At 35.9% G+C, this 23918-nt stretch overlaps 1 protein-coding gene across 8 annotated transcripts in view; it reads left to right on the forward strand.

The window, feature by feature from the left end:
• The window catches only part of ATP11B (ATPase phospholipid transporting 11B (putative)), a 131400-nt gene that overhangs the window by 42799 nt on the left and 64683 nt on the right, over window positions 1-23918 (forward strand). For 7 of the 8 annotated variants that reach the window (XM_063621735.1, XM_063621736.1, XM_063621738.1 and 4 more), the window contains exons 5-10: window positions 2962-3069; window positions 3269-3397; window positions 3994-4097; window positions 9599-9646; window positions 12963-13027; window positions 15939-16020. In XM_063621735.1, the coding sequence (XP_063477805.1) occupies window positions 2962-3069; window positions 3269-3397; window positions 3994-4097; window positions 9599-9646; window positions 12963-13027; window positions 15939-16020 (536 nt within the window). Of the gene's footprint in view, window positions 1-2961; window positions 3081-3268; window positions 3398-3993; window positions 4098-9598; window positions 9647-12962; window positions 13028-15938; window positions 16021-23918 lie in introns of all 8 variants that reach the window. The other variant, XM_063621742.1, reaches the window with a different exon arrangement.

Here is a 23918-nt window from a genome sequence, read left to right on the forward strand (position 1 = left end):
ATTTGGATTACTAAGCTGAATATACATAACTACAAAATAGTAGAAGTAAATACAGATGAAATTTTATCTCATTTTCAATTTGGGAATTAATCAGTTAATATACTGGTGTAAGCAAGGAAAGATATCATATAGGAAAAATAAAATGTGAGTGTTTAAAAAAAGTCTGAATAATATTAAAAGCAAAAAGGAAACTGAAAAATTTGTGTTCTATATAACAAAGGGCCTATGTCCTTAATTTTATCTTTTTTAGAGTCTCATTCTGTCGTCCAGGCTGGAGAGCAGTAGTGCAATCACAGTTCATTGCAGCCTTGACCTCCCAGGCTCAGGTGATCCTTCCACCTCAGCCTGCCAAATAGCTGGGACTACAGTTGTGTGCCACCACACCCAGCTAATTTTTGTTTTGTTTTTTTTTTTGTAGAGACAGGGTTTTGCCATGTTGCTGGGTCTGGTCTCCAACTGCTGGGCTCAAGCGATTCTCTCGCTTCGGCCTCCCAAAGTGATGTAATTACAGGCTTGAGTCACCACGCCCAGCTGATCTTAATTTTAAAAGATATTTTACCAAGAGCACATACCTTTCTCTTCAACATAAATAAGGAAAAGGCACAGATCATCTCCAAGAAAAGAAATGCAAATTGCTGATAAATAGATGAAAATATGAATTCTCATGGAGGAAATATTATTAAGATGAGTTTTGGAATATGGGTAAAATGACAGTTGAGGAAGAAGATGAGGTAGAAATGAACTACTTGGGCAAAGGCCCAAGTGCAAGAAAAGGCAAGACCTATTTTGGGGAATTGTAAGTCTAACTAATGTTTGATCCAATTTAGGAAAGTACTACAAGATAATAGAAGTATAAGTTGGTTCTAAATTAAGGAAGCCAGAAGATGCTTTGCTGTAAGCATGGAGAATCACTGAAGGGGTTCTGAGCAGGATAGTGAATCAAGAGAATGCTTTGGGAATATTAATCTGGTAGTAATGTGTAGGATGGATTAGAATTTATGAACTTGTATTAAAAAAAGATAATGTTTGAATTATCATTGCTCTGCTATTAATGTCATCTGACTGTAAAGGAAAGTGTGCTTTTGACAGTTTCAGAAAAAATATTTTGACTCTCAATTAAATTTCTCTAAAATGACATACTGCAACTTAAATACGGGCAACATAATTTAGGTGTCTTAAGAGTGCTTTCCCACAAGGTTTCCACCTGAAAACAGTATACCTTCAAAATAGTCTTTCATATTTTGCTTTTTATTTTATAATTTCATTATATTTTAAAAATAATAGATGCACATTTTTTTAAGGGAAACAGCACAAAATAGAATATGGTAAGTCTTAGACTCCTAACCCCCAATCTCCTAGTTCTCCTACCCAGGGAGCAATTATTTGTAAGTTAGTCCAGATATCTATGCAAAGTGTTCATATAGGCAAGCATATTTTTTCACAAATGGTGACATAGAACAAAACCTATTCTGTACCTTATCTTTTTATTCACTTACTCTCTCTTAGATAAGATTCCATTATCTATACTTGTGCTGTATCTCTGAGTTCTTGAATTTTCTTAAAATGGCATAGGAAGTCTTTTCCACTTAAAAGATCGCCATTCCTTAATATTTAATCAAAAGATTCTTTGTGAAATGCTCGTGTCTGTTTCCTTCCTAGTGATGATCCATACGGGCTAACATATTTTTGTTAAGCACAGTTGACCCTTGAACAATGCAGGGGTTAGGGGAACCCCTTATGCAACTGAAAATTCATGTATAACTTTTGACTCTCCCAAAACTTAACTACTGATAGTCTACTGTTCATCAGAAGCCTTACCAATATCATAAAACAGTCGTTTAACACATATTTTGTATGTTATATATATTATATACTGTATTCTTAAAGTCAGCTAGAGAAAAGAACATGTTATTAAGAGGATCTTAAGGAAGACAATATATTTACTATTCGTGAAGTGGAAATGGATGGTCTTTAGGGTCTTCATCCTTGTCTTCATATTGAGTAGACTGAGGAGAAAGAGGAGAGGTTGGTCTTGCTGTCTTGGGTGGCAGAGGCACAAGAGGTAGAGGAGGTGGATAGGGAGGAAGATGATTTAGGTACACTCAATATAACTTTTAGTGAAAACAATCCATGGGTTGTGGACCTGTGCAGTTCAAACCTGTGTTGTTCAAGGGTCAACTGTACTAATTATAATTCTGTCAGTCTATTGTTTAAGAAAGTAAAAGAACATAATCTCAGTTCCAAAAATCTGTTCATTTTTTTCTACTTATTGTCTGTAATGCTCTGTGAATTTATACTTTATGATTAAAATATCATTTGTACATAGAAACAATAGAATTTAGTGATTGCATAGATGTTAGGAAAAGGGTAGGAGTTAAGAATGACTCCCCAGATTTCTGGCAAGAACAGCTTGGTAGATGGTGATGTCATTTGTCAAGATGGGAAACATTGGACGTGCAACACACTTTCAGGACATCATCTGTTTGGTTCTGAATATGTTTAAGAGATTTATGAGACATCAAAATTGAGATATTAATAAAGCAATTAGATATTCTAGTTTGGAGTTCAAAAGAGATATATGGCTGGAGATACACATTTCGGAATTACTAGCATATTTATACTATTTGAAGACACAGGGACAGAAGAAATCTCTTAGTGAGAAAGAGAAATGTGAGAAAAGGATCCATAAAGGTGACGTCGAAGGAGCCTCCATAAGGAAGTTGAGAAGAAATAACTTAGAGGTCCTATGAAAGCCAGGAAAATGTATATAACAAAAAAGAAGCAAGTGTTTCTTTTTTGTAGGAACAAATATCAAATACCTATGAGCATATGCATCCAAATAGCCTAATATGATTCTGGAATGTAGTGTTTTAGGGAAGTTTTTGAGGTTTTTTTCTTATTTGATAAAAGTATCTTCAAATTATACTGAAAAATTATTTTTTACCCTTTGGATATTTACAGGGATATGAAGATTGGTTACGGCATAACTCAGATAATGAAGTAAATGGAGCTCCTGTTTATGTTGTTCGAAGTGGTGGCCTTGTAAAAACTAGATCAAAAAACATTCGGGTATGCATCTGGTAAATAATGGAAATCAATTTTATCTTGATATCATAGGACATAATTCTAATCTTGATATTACGTTTTGGTTAAAAGCCTACTTTCCTATGCTAAAATATTGTGATAGGCTGCTTATTTAGAGCCCAATAAAAGTAAGTCCTTGCCTTTTAAAATTTATAAATTCACTCTTCCCCAAAATTCTTTATAGGTGGGTGATATTGTTCGAATAGCCAAAGATGAAATTTTTCCTGCAGACTTGGTGCTTCTGTCCTCAGATCGACTTGATGGTTCCTGTCACGTTACAACTGCTAGTTTGGATGGAGAAACTAACCTGAAGGTTTGCTTGCATATGTTTGAGTATTGCTCTTGGTGAACAAAGTGTCTTTGGATTATAATTATACTTAACTTTGGTTAAAGTAGTAAAGTTCGACCACATTAAGGGGAAGTTTTTAAAATTATTTCAAAAATTAAAAGGTTTTAAGAAAGAATTGATGTTATATCTTTATTTCAAGGGTAGCCTCACATGGGTTTAATCCAAGTTAAAAACAGAAGATGTTTTTAGGAAAAATATAATCTTTTACTATTTGTGGTACTTTTAAAAGATAAGGGACAAATTTATGTTTTCTCAGTTTTCAGAGTGTAATCAAAGGTGAAAATTCACAGTTTTTCCTATTAAATTACTTATGATAAAGTAATAGTGACTATGCACACAGACTTAATTTCCTTATATGCAAATGGCCTCTGTAGACAGGTAATGATAGTAGCTTCCTTTGCCCCTTGTTTATTTTACATGTTTCTTTCTCTTCTGTTGTCTAGCTGAGTGATCTCAAGTACAGTATGCCATTACTTTACCTATAAAAGAGATTTGAAATAACTGATATTGAAGGTCCCATTTGGATCTGAAAACTCTACAATTTAATTCATTTTTTTCAGACACACGTGGCAGTTCCAGAAACAGCATTATTACAAACAGTTGCCAATTTGGACACTCTAGTAGCTGTAATAGAATGCCAGCAACCAGAAGCAGACTTATACAGGTATGGTGTGATATTCAGTATACTTATTTTAAGTCCTATTTACAGACCTCATTTTTAAATAACCATAAACATAAAATGGAATCTTTAGCTAATTGGAAACAATATTTGTGGGGTGGGTTGGTGGGAGATGCAATTAATGATGAAAAAAACTAAGAGCAGAAATTGCTAGAATTCTAAGCAAAAGATAATAGTTCAAAGCCAGAGTTTTTATTCACAAGTTTCTTCACATTACCTTCTATTTTGCTATGAACTAGCATGCTTACTTTGTAGCTATAACAGTAGTTATAGTAGACATAAGATTATTTTCTTAGAAGAAAAGAATGATTTTTTTTGGTAAGCTCCATGAAGCCAGTGACTATGTCTTTGTTTTTACCACTATAGAGGATACTACTTTTAAATTAGAGGATACTACTTTTAAATTAGAACCTTAAAAAGTTTTCAGTATTTTACTTATACGTAGCACATAATAAAGTAAAAAATAATTTTCTATAAATATTTAACAGCTATGAGTTTCTCAAAGACAGAAACTATTATTCATCTTATCTATCACAATGAACACAAAATAAAAAATGTTTTTCTAGTTTGTTAGATTTTTAAAGATCTTGTTTCTGAAAGGAGAGAAAGGAACAGAGGAACTTCTTTTAACATTACGGTTTGCTAAACACAGTGTTGTGTACCTTCAGTGATCATCTGCAGTAATCCTGCCAATTATATGTGGGCTGTGGAATGGAAACAACTTTTTATTGTTAAAAAATTAAATGATAAATTAATTTCATTTTTACTCAATAAATGGTGGTAGACTATAAATTACAGCCACTTTGTAAAAAATCACCCTCAGCTTCTTGTTATATTATATATCTCCCCCTGTTGGTTGAAATGTTTCAAAGTCTTCAGCCGTTGGCTTTTCCAAACTTCTTACGTATCTTTTTTTTGGATCTATCTTTATAATGGAGGTTTTCTCTATGTGATGTTATAAAAATTGTATACTTTCATCAAAGTCAAATGCAGTATAGAATTTGCCAATTAACTAAAAACTTTGGAATCATATGCTTTAAAAGCACTTGATAGACTGACTGTAAGACATATTTAACTGTGAAGATTTTAAGATTTCTATATTGCTGTTATATCCTGGTCTGAGGCAATGGCAGATTATAAAATAATTATTAACAACCAGAAAATGGACAACTAAGAACTAAGCAAGCATAAGATTAATATGAGATGAAGTATAACTAATGCTTTGGTATATGGTTTTTACATTATCTTGGAATATGGGGAGAAAGTTTGAAAAAACTTTTTTAAATAGTTTCTCTTATTGGAATTATGTGTTTTATTTTATTTTTTTTTTTTTTTTTTTTTTTTTTGAGACGGAGTCTTGCTCTATCACCCAGGCTGGAGTGCAGTGGCCCGATCTCGGCTCACTGCAAGCTCCGCCTCCCGGGTTCACGCCATTCTCCTGCCTCAGCCTCTCCGAGTAGCTGGGACTACAGGCGCCCGCCACCACGCCCGGCTAATTTTTTTGTATTTTTAGTAGAGACGGGGTTTCACTGTGGTCTCGATCTCCTGACCTCGTGATCCACCCGCCTCGGCCTCCCAAAGTGCTGGGATTACAAGCGTGAGCCACCGCGCCCGGCCCGTTTTATTTTAAATATAAGTAAAATGTAATCATTGCAACAGGCTTTTATAGTAGAAAGAAAACTCGTAATTATATCACTACTTAAAATCTTTGAATGCCATTTTTATTCATTCATTCATTTAACAAATTATTGTTTAGCATCTGTGTGCTCATTGTGATAGGTGAATAAGATGAATAGGAATAGTTTCCCTCCTTGAGGAACTCATAGAAGTTAGAGACAGTATTTATATAAAATTGTATCTTTCATTTTATTATGTGCCTGTAACACATATATGTGCTATATATTTTATATATATATATTCACATATATTACATGTCAAATATTACAGACATTTTATATGTCCAAGTAGGAAAATGCTTAGATAGGTATATATGTAGATATTTAAAATCTTTTTTTTTTTTTTTTTTTTTTTTTTGAGACGGAGTTTTGCTTTGTCGCCCAGGCTGGAGTGCAGTGGCACGATCTCAGCTCACTGCAAGCTCTGCCTCCCAGATTCACACCATTCTCCTGCCTCAGCCTCCCGAGTAGCTGGGACTACAGGCGCCCGCCACTACGCCTGGCTAATTTTTTGTATTTTTAGTAGAGACAGGGTTTCACCGCGTTAGCCAGAATGGTCTCAATCTCCTGACCTCGTGATCCGCCTGCCTCGGCCTCCCAAAGTGCTGGGATTACAGGCGTGAGCCACCGCGCCCGGCCTTAAAATCTTTTTAAAGAATTGAATGATATAGGTACATACTGAAATATAATGTTAAATGAAATAAGATACAAAGTTGGGGCTCTCATATGATCCCAGTTATGTAAAAATAATGTGTGTGCAATAGCAAAGACATGGAATCAACCTAAATGCCTGTCAGTGGCAGATTGGATAAAGAAAATGCGGTACATATACACCATAGAATACTATGTAGGCACAAAAAAGAAAGAGATCACATCTTTTGCAGGAACATGGATAGAGCTGGAGGCTGTTATCCTTAGCAAACTAATGCAGGAACAGAAAACCAAATACTGCATGTCCTCACTTCTAAGTGGGAGCCAACCGATGAGAACACGTGGGCACAAGGGAACAACACACACTGGGGCATACTGGAGGATGGAGGGTGTGAGGAGGGAGAAGAGCAGAAAAAGTAACTGTTGGGTACTAGACTTAGTACCTGAGTGACAAAATAATTGTTACAACAAACCTCTGTGACACAAAAGTTTACCTATATAACAAACCTGCACATGTACCCCTGAACCTAAATGTGTAAATAAATGTGTGTATATATGTACTAAATAGGTAGTTAGGTGACAAGGTGGAATAATTGATAGCTGCAGGAAGAAAAACCTGGAGGAATTGTAGATCAAAATTTAGTAATATTCTCGTGGTAGGATTTCTACTGATTTTTAATCATCTTTTTCTTTTCCATATTTTTTAATATTTTATTTTATTTATTTTTGAAACAGAGTCTCGCTCTGTTACCCAGGCTGGAGTGCAGTGACACGATCTCAGCTCACTGCAACCCCCGCCTCCCTGGCTCAAGCGATTCTCCTGCCTTAGCCTCCCAAGTAGATAGGATTATATGTGTGTGCCACCACGCCCTGTTAATTTTTTTGTATTTTTAGTAGAGACAGGGTTTCACCATGTTGGCCAGGCTGTTATCAAATTCCTGACCTCAAGTGATCCTCCCACTTCAGCCTCCCAAAGTGCTGGGATTACAGGTGTGAGCCACCCCACCCAGCCTAATATTTCTTTTAAGAATGTGGATTGGTTTTGTGATTTTAAAAAGTATTTTCCATTATACTGAAGAGTATTCTTGACCTTTTTTAAAATATTGCAGGAAGCTGAATTAATGATCATTTTAAATTGCTATGAATAGTCCAAGTGCATGTACTAGAACCTAACCATTCCCCAACCTTCATTCTTGACTCTTTTCATTGTTTTGCTGTTTGAAATACTGTATGGTACCTTATTACAAATAAATTCACCAATTCAGAATCTAGTGGTTGAATAGTTCATTGCTTTCTCTTTGATACAATTTGCTAACTTGTCTTCCAGAACACTCCCCTCTCTTGGTTTACCTCCTACCTCACTATTCCCTCTGTCTCGGTCTCCTTTTGTTAGTTTTTCCTCTTGTCCCAGACTTCTTCCTGTTAGAGTGCCCCAGGACTTGCACTCTTCCTTCTCTACCTTACCTTTCACTATCTACCCTCACTCCCTTGGTGATCTGACCCAACCTCCTGGCTTTAAAGACTGTCTACATGCTGCTGACTATCGGATTTATTTCTCTATCCCAGACTTCTTTCCCAAACTTCAGCTGCCTGTTCCACAGTTACACCTGGATATTTAGTAGAAATCTCAAATTAATAATCAAGCTGAAAACTAAACTGCTAATCTTCCTGAAAGGAACCTTTTCTACCAGCAGTCTTTCTCATCTCAGTTGATACAGTCCATCCTTCCAATTGCTCAGGCCAGAAACCTTGGAATCAGCCATGACTCCTCACATCTCCTCTCCCTTCGTCTTTCTTCACCTCCTTACTCACATCTCACCCCAACCCATCAGAACATTCTGAAGGCTTACCTTCAAAATACATCCAAAATCTGACCATCTTTTCCTAGTTTTGTCTGAGCCAGTACCATCTCCTGCCTGGATTACTGCTATTTTATAGTCTGTTCTCACAAAAGCAGTCATAATGTTCCTTTTTAAATGTTAAGTCAGATCATGTGACTCTTCTGCTCAACCCTGTACTGGCTCACCATATCACTCAGAGTCAAAGCCCATATCTCTATAACCATCTCTAGGATCTGCCCCCATCCGCCATCCCCAACCTTTCTTCTCTGCCCTGTTTGCTGTCCTTCCACCTCTAGCTCATCCTGCACATACACCGACCTCCTTCTCCTTGAACATACCATGTATACTCCCACCTGGTCACTAGACCTAGCCCTTGTCTAACTCTTGAGTAACACCTTCAAGTCTTTGCTTAAATCACCTCCTCAATGAGGCCTACCTTAGCTACTTAGTACTGCACCCTGATCCTTCTTCTGTTCTGTTCTTCTGTTTTCATAATACATAATATTTTCTAGTATACTGTGTAATTTAGTTTTTTATTATGTTCATTGCTTACCATCCCTCCCACTAGGATGTAAACTCTAGAGCAGGCATCTTTGTGTATTTTGTTCACTGATGGATCTCAAGCACCTGGAACAGTATCTGTCATCTTGCAGGCCTTACTGTGTATTTGTCGACAGTTGATAGAGTAAACATTCTTGTATACCCTTTGATTGATTTACAGGTTGAATATCCCTAATCCAAAAATTGAAAATCCAAAATGATCCAGATTCTTGCCATTTTGAAAACATTTTTTATTCATTACCTCATTCATAGCTGGAGTAGAGATAGCAATAATTCTAAATTTTTTAAAGCTTAAGGACTGATAAGTGTTTTTAAAATAATTTACAGCAAGAATATTGGACCATTCATATATACAAATGATTGATTTTTGTTTCATATATAAGAATGGTGCAGGCCTGGCGCAGTGGCTCACACCTGTAATCCCAACACTTTGGGAGACTGAGGTGGGCAGATCAAGAGGTCAGGAGATCGAGACCATCCTAACACGGTGAAACCCTGTCTCTACTGAAAATACAAAAATTAGCCGGGTGTGGTGGCGGGCACGTGTAGTCCCAGCTACTCGGGAGACTGAGGCAGGAGAATGGCGTGAACCCAGGAAGCAGAGCTTGCAGTGAGCCGAGATCGCACCACTGCACTCCAGCCTGGGTGACAGAGCAAGACTCATCTCAAAAAAAAAAAAAAAAAGGATGGTGCAAAAAAACAGTCATTGATGTCATAAGTGATATTATATATTTTTGTAATGTGAATTTTTTGATAGATTCATGGGACGAATGATCATAACCCAACAAATGGAAGAAATTGTAAGGTAAGAATTAATTTGTGTTATCTAATTACCTTTAAATGGGAACTGTTTGGGGGAGGGACTAGAAGTTCCAAAGGGAGATTACGTAAATAAGCAGCCCATCATGGGAAAGGGTTAATTGTGTTGTTTTTTGTTTGTTTTGTTTACATTTAGTGGTTTATTATATCACTTTAGAATCATTCAGTGCAAGCTAGAGTGTTTAGTGGTCAACCCAGAACTGCTTACTTTTCTGATTGGTTTATCATATCCTTTATAATAAACCACTAAATGTAAACAAAGCATACAGATGAAGAGATGCTCAGGGCCAGGTATTGGGGAAGGGTTGTGGAGCTTCTGTGCTCTCCCTGGGTGTGCCACTCTCCAGAAACCTCTGGAAGCCCTCCCAACCCATTTCTCTTGGTTTTTTTATAGAAGCTTCATGACATCAGCTTTCTTTACCCCAGAGTATAGGGCAGGAAGGACCCTCTCTGGGGATGGCCTTAAGACCCACAATTAGAAAGGTGAGGGAAGAGTAGAGTCCTACCTTGGGGTGAAAGGAGGGCAGGAGAAGGTCAGAAGCCTGCTCCTGAGGCTGAACACACCCAACATTATAACAAAAGACTGTAACAAGTGCTATGGGAGTTATGAGCCAGGGACCATGAATGAAAACTAATGTATATATCATAACATCACAGGCCATCCCCTAGTTTTCAAACACAAATCCCTTACATCAAAAGAATATACAATTCAGAAGATATTGCCACATTACTAGAATCCCATTCAGTTGTTAATAATTAGTCCAGTCCATCATAGTGGATAAGTATCTCTCAGAGTAAGGTCACTCAGGTTTGTAGGTTTCTTATCAGTCTTCTCAGATTCCAAAAGCAGCAGTGGTCTCAGCAAATATACAGCTTCACTCTTTCAAGCATCTGGTATTATTGAGCTAAGAGACAATGTAATCTCTTGCTCTGAGCCTCTTTCAAGGTTTTAATGTAATGTTGGATTTCCTGCGACTTGTAACCCATTTATTCATTCATTTACCCTCAGCTATTATTTCTCCTTTTCTCCATTAATACCCAAACTTTTCCAGGAAAGGGTTAATTTAAAAGCACTTCGCATTTCATCTGCTAGTAATTTGTGGCAGCAGCAAGTGAGGATGAAACAAATCCCATGAAATGATATCAAAATAATTTAGTAAGATTATTTGTGTTTTTGCATTTCTTTTTCTAATAATACTAGGTAGTAATATTAAAAGGAAACATAGCTGCTTTTATTCACTCCTTATGCATTTAAACCCACGATGTTTAGTAAGTTTAGAATATGAAAAATGTTTTATATAATGTTTAACAAGTATAAGTGCTATGTTCTTCTTCACTTCAGAATCATTCAGTGCAAGCTGGAGTGTTTAGTGGTCAATCCAGAACCGCTTACTTACTTTTCTGATTTTTTTTTTCTTAGTTGGTTGTTTCAGATTGTTTTCCCTCAATATTTGGGTTAATGAATGGCTCCTAAATGAAAGGCTTTGTGTCAGTTCAAAGATATGCTGAGGGGCTATGATTACATTGTTACTCATGAGCGTTAACCTAATTTGGAATCCATCTTGGAATCAGCTCTTGAGTTTCTAATCGTATTTGACAGTCTACCTCTTTTCTGGGGACATGTTCAGTTTATACTGGCTGCATGAAATAAGTCACTATAACAGAAAGAGTTGAGCATTTTTTAATGAAATCCTCAAGATAAGCCAGCAAAAATACCATACATTCACATTGATTCACATTTTTAATAAGCATTAACATAGGAGCATGTTCAGTAAACTCTGTAGCAAGATCTTTGTAGGATCCCTGCTGAATAACTATGACTAGGTTTATTTTGATTTTTATAGGGAAATAGTGAGAAATGTGTGGATCCATAGTCTGAATTGCATTAATATGTAAAGGAAAATAGCAGTTACATTACTTCAGCCCCTAGAATGGTTAAAAAAAATGAACCATGTTCTCTACTAAAACAACCTGACCGAACTGATGAATTATCTTTTAATCTGAAGTTGTCATTATATCCCAATTTTACATGCCAATGTGAGCTAAAAGTATTTCTGTTTATTGTTAGAAGCAACACTGAGTGAAAAAGAGCTATTTTATAGCTCCTAAAATAGTTTTCACATTGATTTGTACTATCCATGGAGTGTACTCCAAATATGACTGTATTGGTTCTCCTTGCTTCATTGCAATTTTTTAGTGTTTGGGTTTGCAGGTGTCTTCATAAATGGTTCAGATTCTGTTTGGTTTGGATAATTGTGTATGGATATTTCAGAAAACTATAAGGAATAGCAACAAAAGAATGACTTTTTAACTTACCTATAGAAGATTCTTATTTTGCTATCACTAAGAAGATCAATTTCCTTTCTAGTTATTCCTTGTCGTTTTATATCTCCTTTATGGAGAGAAATTCAAACAGCAAGAAGACCTGTGCTTCAAGAAGTATGCAATGCAAGTAGTCAAGTTATACTGTGCGATCTTGCCTAGAAAAAGCACTAACGTACCGTGTACATTGTATTTTATAATTCAGTATAATTTTAATTGTGCAGAACTCATGCATTTATATGCAAATCATACTACAATTTATGTTTACATTGTGTTCTAATTCTTTATTTTCCCTTTCAAAGCTGTTTATTAACTTCGCTTTAAAATTTTAAAATTTCATCTTCTGCCACACATTTTTAAATCACTGCTTACTCTTTGATTTTGCTGAATTTTATGTTTAAAAATTTTGAAACTAGTGGCTTTGTGACTGTATTTACATGCATAATCATTTTTCTGAGCCACCAATCTTAAAGTAGGTGTTTGTTGTTACAATAACTAACATCATGATTGGCCTAGGCCTAGGCAGCCTTTTTTTTTTTTTTTGAGATGGAGTCTCAGTCTGTCGCCCAGGCTGGAGTACAGTGGCGCAATCTCGGCTCGCTGCAACCTCCGCCTCCAGGGTTCAAAAAATTCTCCTGCCTTAGCCTCCTGAGTAGCTGGGACTACAGGCGCACGCTGCCACACTTGGCTAATTTCTTTTGTATTTTAGTAGAGACAGGGTTTCACCATGTTGCCCAGGTTGGTCTCGAACTCCTGAGCTCAGGCAATCCGCCCGCCTCAGCCTCCCAAAGTGCTAGGATTACAGGCATGAGCCACCACGCCCAGCCCCTGGGCAGCTTTATAGTAGCTGGGATTTTGGTTTTATATGAAAGCAGTGTTATGTCTATAGCTTAAGTACCTTCTGCTGAAGACGCCATTTTAGAATCGAATTGAGTTTTTAATATATTCAGTGCTGTATGGTTATTTTCTTTTTTTCCTAGACCTCTGGGGCCAGAGAGTCTCCTGCTTCGTGGAGCCAGATTAAAAAACACAAAAGAAATTTTTGGTTTGTACATATTTAAACATTTTAAATTGTTGATTGTGTTAATGCTTTATATGAAGTACTTTTAAAAGTACAATGTTTGTGGTCTTTTGGTTCAATAATTTATTAATTGTCATTTATGATAATTTTCTTTGAAGTTTCTATTAAAGTAGTTGTGTATTGTACTTTTGTTTTGTTGATGATCCCTGTTTTTTAATAGTAGACTAGAACCTTGATCTTATGTTATCTTTATGGATACTGGTGAAACTGAGTGCAGATAATTTATATAACACTTCTAGTAATGGTGGGTGAGAACCAATGTAATCTGGCATCATGGTACAGTAAACCACTTCTATAATTTCATTATGATTATTAGATTGGATTGATAACTGCAGATTTATTCATTCATACATTCATTCAACAAATTTCTTACTGATATCTGAATATATACTAGGTACTATTGGAACATACACTGATTGGATCAAAAGGATGAGTAAGTTCTGCTCTTGCCTTGGAGATCTAAATTAATACAGTACACTCGGAGTCAACTATAAGCAAATTGTGAAGTTGATGATAACCTTTAGCTGTTAGCTAGCTCCTCACATTTCAGGAATGGCCCTTAGTATCTTGGCCCACTGTGTTACCCACTGGCTATCTGCAGCTTGTGAGATCTTCTTTCTCATTTGCTCTTTTTCTGTTACCTGTACTATATCTTATCTCTCAGTGTTAGACTCTCTGATAAAGAAGTCCATATATCGAGAAAAAAAAAACAGAAAATAGCAAGTGTTGGTGAGGACGTGGAGAAATTGGAACCCTTGTACATTGCTGATGGGAATGTAAAACATTGCAGCTGCCTTGAAAAATAGTTTGGGCAGTTCTTCAATAAGTTAAACATAGAATTATATGACTCAATGATCCCACACTACATACATACCCAAAGTAACTGAAAATGAGTGTTCAAACAAAAACTTGTACAAGAATGTTCATAGCAGCACTATTCATGATAGCCAAAGGTTGGAAACAGCCCAATGTTCATTAGATAATGAATGAATAAGCAAAATATGGTATATCCATATAATGGAATATTATTCAGCTATAAAAAGGAATGAAGTATTAATACATGCTACAATATAGATGAACCCTGAAAATATTATGTTGAATGAAAGAAGCCAGACACAAAAGGCCACATGTTGTATGATTCTGTTTATTTGAAATACCCAGAATAGGCAAATTCATAGAGACTGAAAACAGATCAGTGGTTTCCAGGGGCTGGGGAGTGGAGGAGAATGGGGAATGTTTGCTTAATGGGTACAGGGTTTTCTTTGGGGGTGATGAAAATATTCTCAAAATTATAAATGTAGTAAGTGCTACTGAATTGTACACTTTAAACTGGTAAATATGTATATTTTTCCACAATTAAAAAGAAATCTGTAAAAATGTTCTAATAGCAGAAACCAGAGTAAACCTTGAGGGCTTTTATTTTAGATCCTCTAATATAACACTCTACTTTAAAAAAAATTTTTTTTTTTTGAGACAAGGTTACTCTATTGCCCAGGCTAGAGTATAGTTGCACAATCTTGGCTCATTGCAACCTCTGCCTCCCGGGTTCAAGCAATTCTCCTGCCTCAGCCTCCCAAATAGCTGAGATTACAGGCATGTGCCACCATGCCCTGCTAATTTTTGTATTTTTAGTAGACCATGTTGGCCAGGTTGGTCTCGAACTCCTGACCTCAAGTGATCCGCCCGCCTTGGCCTCCCAAAGTGGTGGGATTACAGGCGTGAGCCACTGCACCCGGCCAACACATCTTTCTAGTAGTAACTTCATCACTCCTGTTTACTTTAAAGTAAACCATAATGAATGTGGTCCAAATTTTGTACACTCTTAAAAGAAAATGTAGATTTGAATGCCTTCAGATGGGTCTGTCTTCTGTTGTTTTGCCTCAGTACCACCTCTCACTATTGGATCATTCTGGCTATTTTACCATGTTCCTGTAATCTCTATTTGAGTTGTAATACCCTGCCTTTAACGAATACGTCAAGATAAAACTTCCAGGACAAATATTTAGGAAGAGGGCATGAAAGATTCTATATTGCTTTTCAAATTGTACTATTTAGGGATGGGAATGAACATTTATTGATCATCTCTCAGTTTTTAGGCATTTTGTTAATTTGTTATACAGACCTCACAACTCTATGAGGTATTTTTTCCCATTTAAAGATGGGAAGATTGAGACTCACAGAAATTACTTACCCGAGGATGTAGAACTAATAAGCAGCAGAGCTAGAATTCAAACCAAGGTCTAGCTGCAAAGTTTTTTTTATGAGCTGGTCTCACCTAATTCCATTTGTTGTCCAGTTTTAGTCCCATTACTACTGTCATCCTTGCTCATCTCAAAGTCATTCAATAGACGCACATTTTTTAAATAGCACTTTCCATGTGCTTACTTGATTTACTCTGACAGACTTCCATATTATCTCTCCAGTGGTTATGGGATAATGTCTAGACCCCCGATTCCAGCATTCAGGGCTTTTCACACTGTGGCCAAAGTCCATTGTCCCAACCTAACAGAAAGTGCTTTTCCATATCTGTCTTTGTTAACACTGCTCTATTTGTAATGGCCTTCCCTGACACTTTTATCCTTCCAGATTCTTTTCCTCTATCAATTCCAATTGAAAAATAAATTTGTCATTCAGATATCTGTTACAACTCAGGAACAGGACTCCATGCCCTCCCCCATTTAGCCAGTTGAGTGACTGGGGCTTCCCAAAATTGGACTCAGAAAGCCTTTTAATACTCTGAAAAGACTTAAAGAAAATCAAAATTATAACAACTGTCAGACAGTACACTAAAAGCTTTCATGCTGGTAAATATATTTATTTCTTGTGAAACATGCTAGAGGATTATTTTAAGAGACAATTTTGTTTTATTTTACAGGTGTTGCGGTATACACTGGAATGGAAACTAAGATGGCATTAAATTACAAGAGCAAATCACAGAAGCGATCTGCAGTAGAAAAGTAAGAAAACTGTTTTATTTATATGTAATATAACTATACATTTTTTATTCATTTGGTATAAAATATGTATATAAAAATATACATTACGTAAATAGAATGAAAACCCTGGGGACAGTGATAGTTTCTTATATTTTTACATACAAGTAACATTTTGCACAGTGTTGGGCATGTAGTAAATGCTCTATAGTATGACTTTTAAAATAAATACTATTGAATAAATGGTGGAATCACTTAATCAGACTAATGCAGATAACAGTTCTAAAACTGAAAAAAAAAATTTAAATAACTATTTGAAAACATTGGAGACAAACCAGAATCAAATAGAAATGGGCAAGGAGTGTAATCCTGAAAGATGATAACAGCAAGGGGGAAAATTTAAGAGTACAGCTTTTTGCCTGAGGGCACTCCCCAGTTTATGTGCTGCTTGGGACATCAAAAAGTCTGAACTTTACTGGATAGAAGTATCAGAGGACAAGGTTAATAGCTGGAAGAGCAGCTGGAAAGTTAGGGGAAAATAATGTAAGGGGATTAGCGTTAATTCCCTTCTGTAAGCAATGAGATGGAAGCTACAGAATGGAATTAACTCTAAAAACTGCACATAAATTCTGCCCAAGTCCTTGGCTGACTGCTAGAACTATGCATGTGCAAGGGAGACAAAGAACTCAACAGAATTTTACTGCTGCCCATTGATTGCATTGGAGACACAGTTTGTTGAACTAGGTGAAGTTAACTGCCTACTGGAATAAAAATTAGCACTCTTCTGAGGAACATAAAAGAATACAGACTGTCTATAATGTATTATTATAAAGTCCAGTCTGCAATAAAAAATAAGCAGAATATGAAGAAAATGTAATTCATCCATAAGATAAAAAGCACTCAATAGAAACTGTCTCCAAAATGATCCATATCTTGCATTTAGCAGACAAGAACTTTAAAGCAGATATTATAAATTTATTATAAATATGTTCAAGGGCCTAAAGGAAAATTTGAATGAACATATGGGAAAACTCAGCAGAGAAATGAAAACTCTTGACTTGAAAAATATAATTACTAAAATGGAAACATCATTAGGTGTGCTCAACACCAGACTGAATAAATCAGACCAGTGAACTTGAAGAAAACAAATTATTCAGTCGAAGAATGGAGAGGAAAAAAGATTAGGAAAAATGAACAGAGCTTCAGAGCCATGTGGGATAATATTAAGCTGTTTGGTATATGTGTAATTGATTCCCCAAAAAAGAGAAAAAAGGACAGAATAAAAATATTTGAAAAAATAATGACTGAAAATTTCTAAAATTTGAGGAAAAAACTTCAGCCTACACTACCAAGATCAGCAAACTCTAAGTAGGAAAAATATAAAGAAATATAAAGAAAGACCACACCAAAGCACATCATGGTCAAAATACTAGAATCCAAAGAAAAAGAAAATATTTCATGGAGCCAAAGAGAAATGCATCACATGTAAGTGAATAACAATATAAGTGATAACCAGTTCTCATCAGAAACAACAGAGGACATTGGGGAAAGGACATCCTCTTCAGGAAATGGTACTGGGAAAATTGGATAGCTACATGCAGAAGAATGAAACTGGATCCGTATCTTTCACCATATAAATAATCAACTCAAGGCTGAGCCTGGTGGCTCATGCCTGTAATCCTAGTACTTTGGGAGACCAAGGCAGGAGGATCACTTGAGGTCAGGAGTTCGAGACTAGCCTGGCCAACATGGTGAAACTCCGTCTCTACTAAAAATACAAAAATTAGCGGGGTGTGGTGGCAGGTGCCTGTAGTCCCAGCTACTCAGGAGGCTGAGGCAGGAGAATTGCTTGGACCCGGGAGGCAGAGGTTGCAGTGAGCTGAGATCGTGCCGCTGCACTCCAGCCTGGGCAATAGAGCAAGACTCCATCTCAGAAAACAAAACAAAACAAAAAAAATGTGTATCAAAACCACAATGAGATGTCATCTTGCCAGCTAGAATGGCTATTATTAAAAAGACAAAAAAAAAAAAAGTAACAGATGCTGGCAAGGATATGGAGAAAAGAAAACTCTTATACGTGGTTGGTGGGTATGTAAGTTAGGATAGCCACTATGGGAAACAGTCTGGAGATGTCTCAGAAAACTAAAAACGTAATTACCATGTGACCCAACAATCTCACTACTGGGTTTTATCCAAAGGAAAAGTAATCAGTATATCAAAGGAATATCTGCACTTGCATGTTTATTGCAGCACTATTCATAATAGCAAAGATAAGGATTCAATCTAACAGTCCATCAGCAGACGGATGGATAAAAAAATGTATACATACCTTAAAAAAAATGTATACATACCCACGCAATGGAATACTATTTGGCCATAAGAAGAATGAAATCGTGTCATTAGCAGCAACATGGATGTAACTGAAGATCATTATGTTAAGTGATACAAGCAAGCACAGAAAGACACTTCATTAGTGGCACACACCTGTAATCCCAGCACTTTGGGAGGCCGAGGTGGGCGGATCACTTGAGGTCAGGAGTTCAAGGCCAATCTGGCCAACATGGCGAAACACTGTCTCTACTAAATATGCAAAATTAGCTGGGTGTGGTGGTGTGCGACTGTAGTCTCAGCTGCTTGGAAGGCTGAAGCAGGAGAATTGCTTGAACCCAGGAGGCAGAGGTTTCAGTGAGCTGAGATCGCACCACTGAACTACAGCCTGGGTGACAGAGTGAGACTCCATCTCGAAAAATAAAAAAAGACACTTTATTAATATTTTTCAAAGAACCAACTTTTGGCTTTAATTTTGTGTATTTTTTTCTCTTTTCCCTTGGCTTCAGCTCACATCTTCAATTAATTTCCTCTATTTCTTCTTCTCAATTTGGGACTAATTATTCCTCTTTAACTTCTTATGGTGCTAGATGAACTCAAATGATTAATTTTAAGCTTTCTTTTTCTCTTATATAAACAGAGCACAAAAGATGATGGGGGGCTTTAAATGAACTGTTACAAAGGTCCTACATTTTACATGAAGTAATACAATAGCATCTATAAATAAATTACAGTAAGGTAAAGATGCGTATTCTGATCTCTAGAGCTTCCATTAAAAACAGTAAGGCAAAGATTTATAGCTAATAAGTTAGAGCAACTGAATATTAAAATGTTTGATAAACACAGTAAACAGCAAGAAAGGAAGAACAGTGAAACAAAAAACCAAATGAGACAAATAGAAAACAAATAGCAAAACGGTGGTCCTAAATTTGACCAAAAATTACATGAAATATAAATGCATCAAACAGTCTAATGAAGTCAGAGATTGTCAGATCGGATAAAAGAGCCAGACCCAACTATATGCTGTCTAGAAGAAATACAGTTTACATACAAAGATATAAATAGGTTGACATCAAAAGATACACTATGTATATTGTAAGCCTATGAAAACTGAAAACTAGAATAGTTCCATAATTATACATGGAAAGTTCATCTAGACAGATCATATGTGCCATAAAACAAATCCCAAAAGATTTTGGATTAATAATCAATAACAAAATCTGCAAATATTTTGAAATTAAAAAACAACTCTTTTAACTGACTCATGGGTCAAAGGAGAAATCACAAAGGAAATTTAAATTTCTTCAAATAGAATGGTAATTTAAACCCAACACATTTACATTTGCAGACTCAAGGCAAAGTCCAGCTTAGAGGGAAATTTCTAGCTATAAAGTTGATAAATTCCTGCTGAGATTGACTGATTAAGCAAAAGAGAAGTGGTATAAGAGAAAAAAACTAAAAAATTACCAATGTCAGGGATGAAAGAGGGGATAGCTCCATAGATCCTACACATATCCAAGGATAATGAACTATTGTGAACAACTTTTTGTCACTGACTTTTACAACTTAGATGAAATGGGCAGATTCTTTGAAAACACAGGTAACTTACCAAAATTAGCCCAGCATGAAACAGAAAGTCTAAATAACCGTAAGTCTCTCAAATAGCTTTAAGTTATTATTAAAAAATGTCTCCACGCTAAAGATTTGCCTTTTCAACACATGGTGCTAGAACAGCTGGACGTCTGTATGTCAAAAATCGAATCTTCACCCTTACCCATCTCCCGCATATACAAAAACTGACTCAAAGTGTAAGATCTAAGCATAATAACTAAATCTGTAAAACATGGGAGGAAATCTTTGTGACCTTGGGTTAAGTAAAGATTTCTTAGATGGGAAATGTATGGAAAAGGAACCACCAAAATTGATAGCTTAAACTTCATCGAAATGTAAGACTTATGCACTTAAAAAGGCACTGTTTATGTTGTGAAGATGCCAGAAACTAAAATAAAAAATTTAAAAATACAAGCCATAGACCAGAGAAAATGTCTGCAAAGCATATATCTTGTAAAGGACTTGTACCTAGAGTATCCAGTCTCACTACCTTTTAACATTATTCTAGAAGCTTCATTCAGTGCAACAAGTTAAAGGAATTAAAAGTCATAAGTACTAGAAAGCACGAAGTAAAATTGTCCTACTGGAAGACACGTGATTTTTCATGTAAACAGACATAAGTATTCAATAAGAAAACTATAATAAGCAAGTTGGTCTCAGAATACAAGGTAAATAAAGAGAAATCTTTTTTATTTTTATTTTTTTGAGACAGAGTCTCACTCTGTCACCAGGCTGGAGTGCAGTGGCGTGATCTCGGCTCTGCAACCTCCGCCTCCCGGGTTCAAGCGATTCTTTTGCCTCAGCCTCCCGAGTAGCTGGGACTACAGGTGCACACCTCAACACCCAGCTCATTTTTGTATTTTTTAGTAGAGACAGAGTTTCACCATGTTGGCCGGATGTCTTGATCTCTTGACCTCTTGATCCACCTGCCTCGGCCTCCCAAAGTGCTGGGATTACAGGCGTGAGCCACTGTGCACGGCCGCTAAATCATTTTTATATCTTATAATAGTAAGAAACAGTAAGAAAATGAAATTTTTAAAAAGTTATATTTACAGTAGTATCAAAAAGCATAATATATTTAGGAATAAGTTTTTTTTTTAACTTGTGCAAGATTTCCATAATGAAAATTACAAAACATGGCAAGAGAAATTAAGAACTAAATAAATGGAGAAATCACATTAATAGATTGTGAAGCTCAGTATTATTAAGCTGTCAATTACTGTATATATTCCCTCAGTCTCAAAATCACAGCAGTCTTTTTGTAGTAATTGACAAGGTAATACTAAAGTGTATATTGAAATGCAATAGCCAAAATGCATATTCAGATGCACAGCAAAAACAATCTCTTAAGAAAGCTAAAAGATTTACCTTACCTGATTTAAATACTTAATATAAAGCTACAGTAATTACAGTGTGGTATTAACAAAGATGATAGTTCAATAGAATAAAATACAGAGTTGAGAAGTAGACCATTCATGTGTGGGTTTGTTGATTTTCAACCAAGCAACAAGTCAATTCAATGAAAAAATTAGTATTTTCTACAAATGATGCAGCAATTGGATATTCAAATGAGAAAAACAAGAAACTTAGCTTCTACCTTATGCTGTACTCCAAAAAGTTTTGAAAACAAGTCATAGACCTAAATATAAAAACTAAAATTACAAAACTTTTAGAAGAGCTGGGCGCGGTGGCTCACACCAGTAATCCCAGCACTTTGGGAGGCCGAGACAGGCAGATCACCTGAGGTCAGGAGTTCGAGACCAGCCTGACCAACATGGAGAAACCCTGTCTCTACTAAAAATACAAAAATCAGCTGGGCATGGTGGTGCATGCTTGTAATCCCAGCTACTTGGGAGGCTGAGGCAGGAGAATCACTTGAACCCTGGAGGCAGAGGTTGTGGTGAGCCGAGATCGTGCCATTGCACTCCAGCCTGGGCAACAAGAGCGAAACTCCATCTAAAAAAACCAAAACAAAACAAAACAAAAAATACTTTTAGAAGAGAACTTAGAAAGATATCTTTATGACTTAAGAGTAGGTAAAGATTTCTTAGGATACAACAAATATAATAATTAAAAATTGATAAATTAGACTTTCTCAAAATTAAAAACTTCTGCTCATCAGGCTAAACATTTAAAGAAATGAACATACACATTACAAACTGGGAGACAATATTTGCAAAACATGTATCTGACCAAAGACTTGTATCCTGAGTATATAATGATATATATGTGCATGTGTGTACACACACACACACACACACACCTGCCTACAAATCAACAATGAAAAGTGAAACAAGCCAATTAAAAAAATGGGCAAAAGGTGGAAGGTAACCACCTTTTGTCATCTTTTCAGCTGAAAATTACAAAACACTGAGGAAAGAAATCAAAGATCTAAATAAATGGAACAATATATCATGTTCATGGGTTGAAAGACTTGTACAGTAAAGGTGCCAGTTTTCCCAAATTGATTAATAGGTACAATGCAATTTCTATAAAAATCTCAGCAAGTTTTTTTGTATAAGTAGAAAATTTATTCTGAAATTTAGATAGAAAAGCAAAGGAACAGTTTTGAAAATGAAAAAGTGAGAAGAATTGCTATTGATGTTAAGTCTTACTATATAAGCTACAGTAATCAAGACAATTTGGTGTTGGTTAAAGAATAGATACATAGATCAGTGTTGCACAATAGAGAACCCCAGAACAGACCGACACAAATAGGCCCAATTGATTTTTGGCAACAGCACAAAAGCAATACAATAGAGGAAGGGTAATCTTTTTCAACAAATGGTGCTAGAACAATTGGGTATCCATAGCAAAACAAACAAACCCAAACCCCCACTGTATGTAAAAATTAATTCAATTGGAGCATAGATTTAATGTAAAACAAACTTTTAGAAGAAAACAGAATCTTCAGGACTTAGTGTTAGACAAAGAGCTAGAAGACATGACGCTAAAAGCGTAATTCCTAAATCAAAAAAATTAATAAGTTGTAGTTAATCAAAGTTAAACACTTTGGTGCTGTGAAAGACCCTGTTAAAAGGATGAAAAGACAAGCTACAGACTGGGGAAAAATATTTGCAAACCACAAATCTTCCAGAGGCTTTATGTTTAGAAACATAAAGAACTCTCAAACTCAACAGTAATTCGGTGATCCAATTAGAAAATGAGCAAAAGACATATTTCATATTTCACCAAATGCATAATACATATTTCACCAGAGAAAAGCTGCAGATGACAAATAAGCACATGAAAAGATATTCAGCATCATTACCTGTTAGAGAAAAGCAAATTAGAACCACATTGGGATGTCACCACATGCATTAGAATAGTTAAAATAAAAATAGTGGTAATACCAAATGGCTAGGAGGTGGAGAGACTGAATCTCTTGTATGTTGTTGGTGGGAATTAAAAATAGTATACCCACTCTGGAAGATAGTCTGGGAGTTTCTTACAAAACTAAACATGTTTACCATATGACCCAGCAATTGTACTCTTGGGAATTTAACTCAGAGAAATGAATTTTATGCTGACACAAAACTTCAAGAAGAAATGTACATAGCCACTTTATTTGTTATAGCAAAAAACTGGAAACAGCCCGATGTCCTAGAAATCTTTATTGAGCTTTTTTGTGTATCTGTTGCTGTAGTAGGTTTTCTGAGATGTAATTCCATCTCTTTTTGGAGACTTCAGTAAAGTTGGAAGTTAAAACTAATACACAGTAAAAAAAATTAGGTAATAGGGGCTGTGGTACTAGTTTTAAATTTAAATAAGGGAAAGTTGAATGTAAACCAATGTAATTAGGACAGACTTTAGGAAGGAGATGGATTTTGAGTTAAATTTTGAAAAACAGGTTAATAATATAGGGAAAAAGGAGAATATGTCTGATGAGGGTAGACATGAGCAAGAAAGATGGAAATAAACCAGGCATTTTGTTGCCACAAGGAGACATGACTAGTTTAGTGAAAAGAGGTCAAAATTTAGAC

This window comes from Symphalangus syndactylus, chromosome 17 (genome assembly GCF_028878055.3).
Source record: "Symphalangus syndactylus isolate Jambi chromosome 17, NHGRI_mSymSyn1-v2.1_pri, whole genome shotgun sequence".
NCBI lineage: Eukaryota > Metazoa > Chordata > Mammalia > Primates > Hylobatidae > Symphalangus > Symphalangus syndactylus.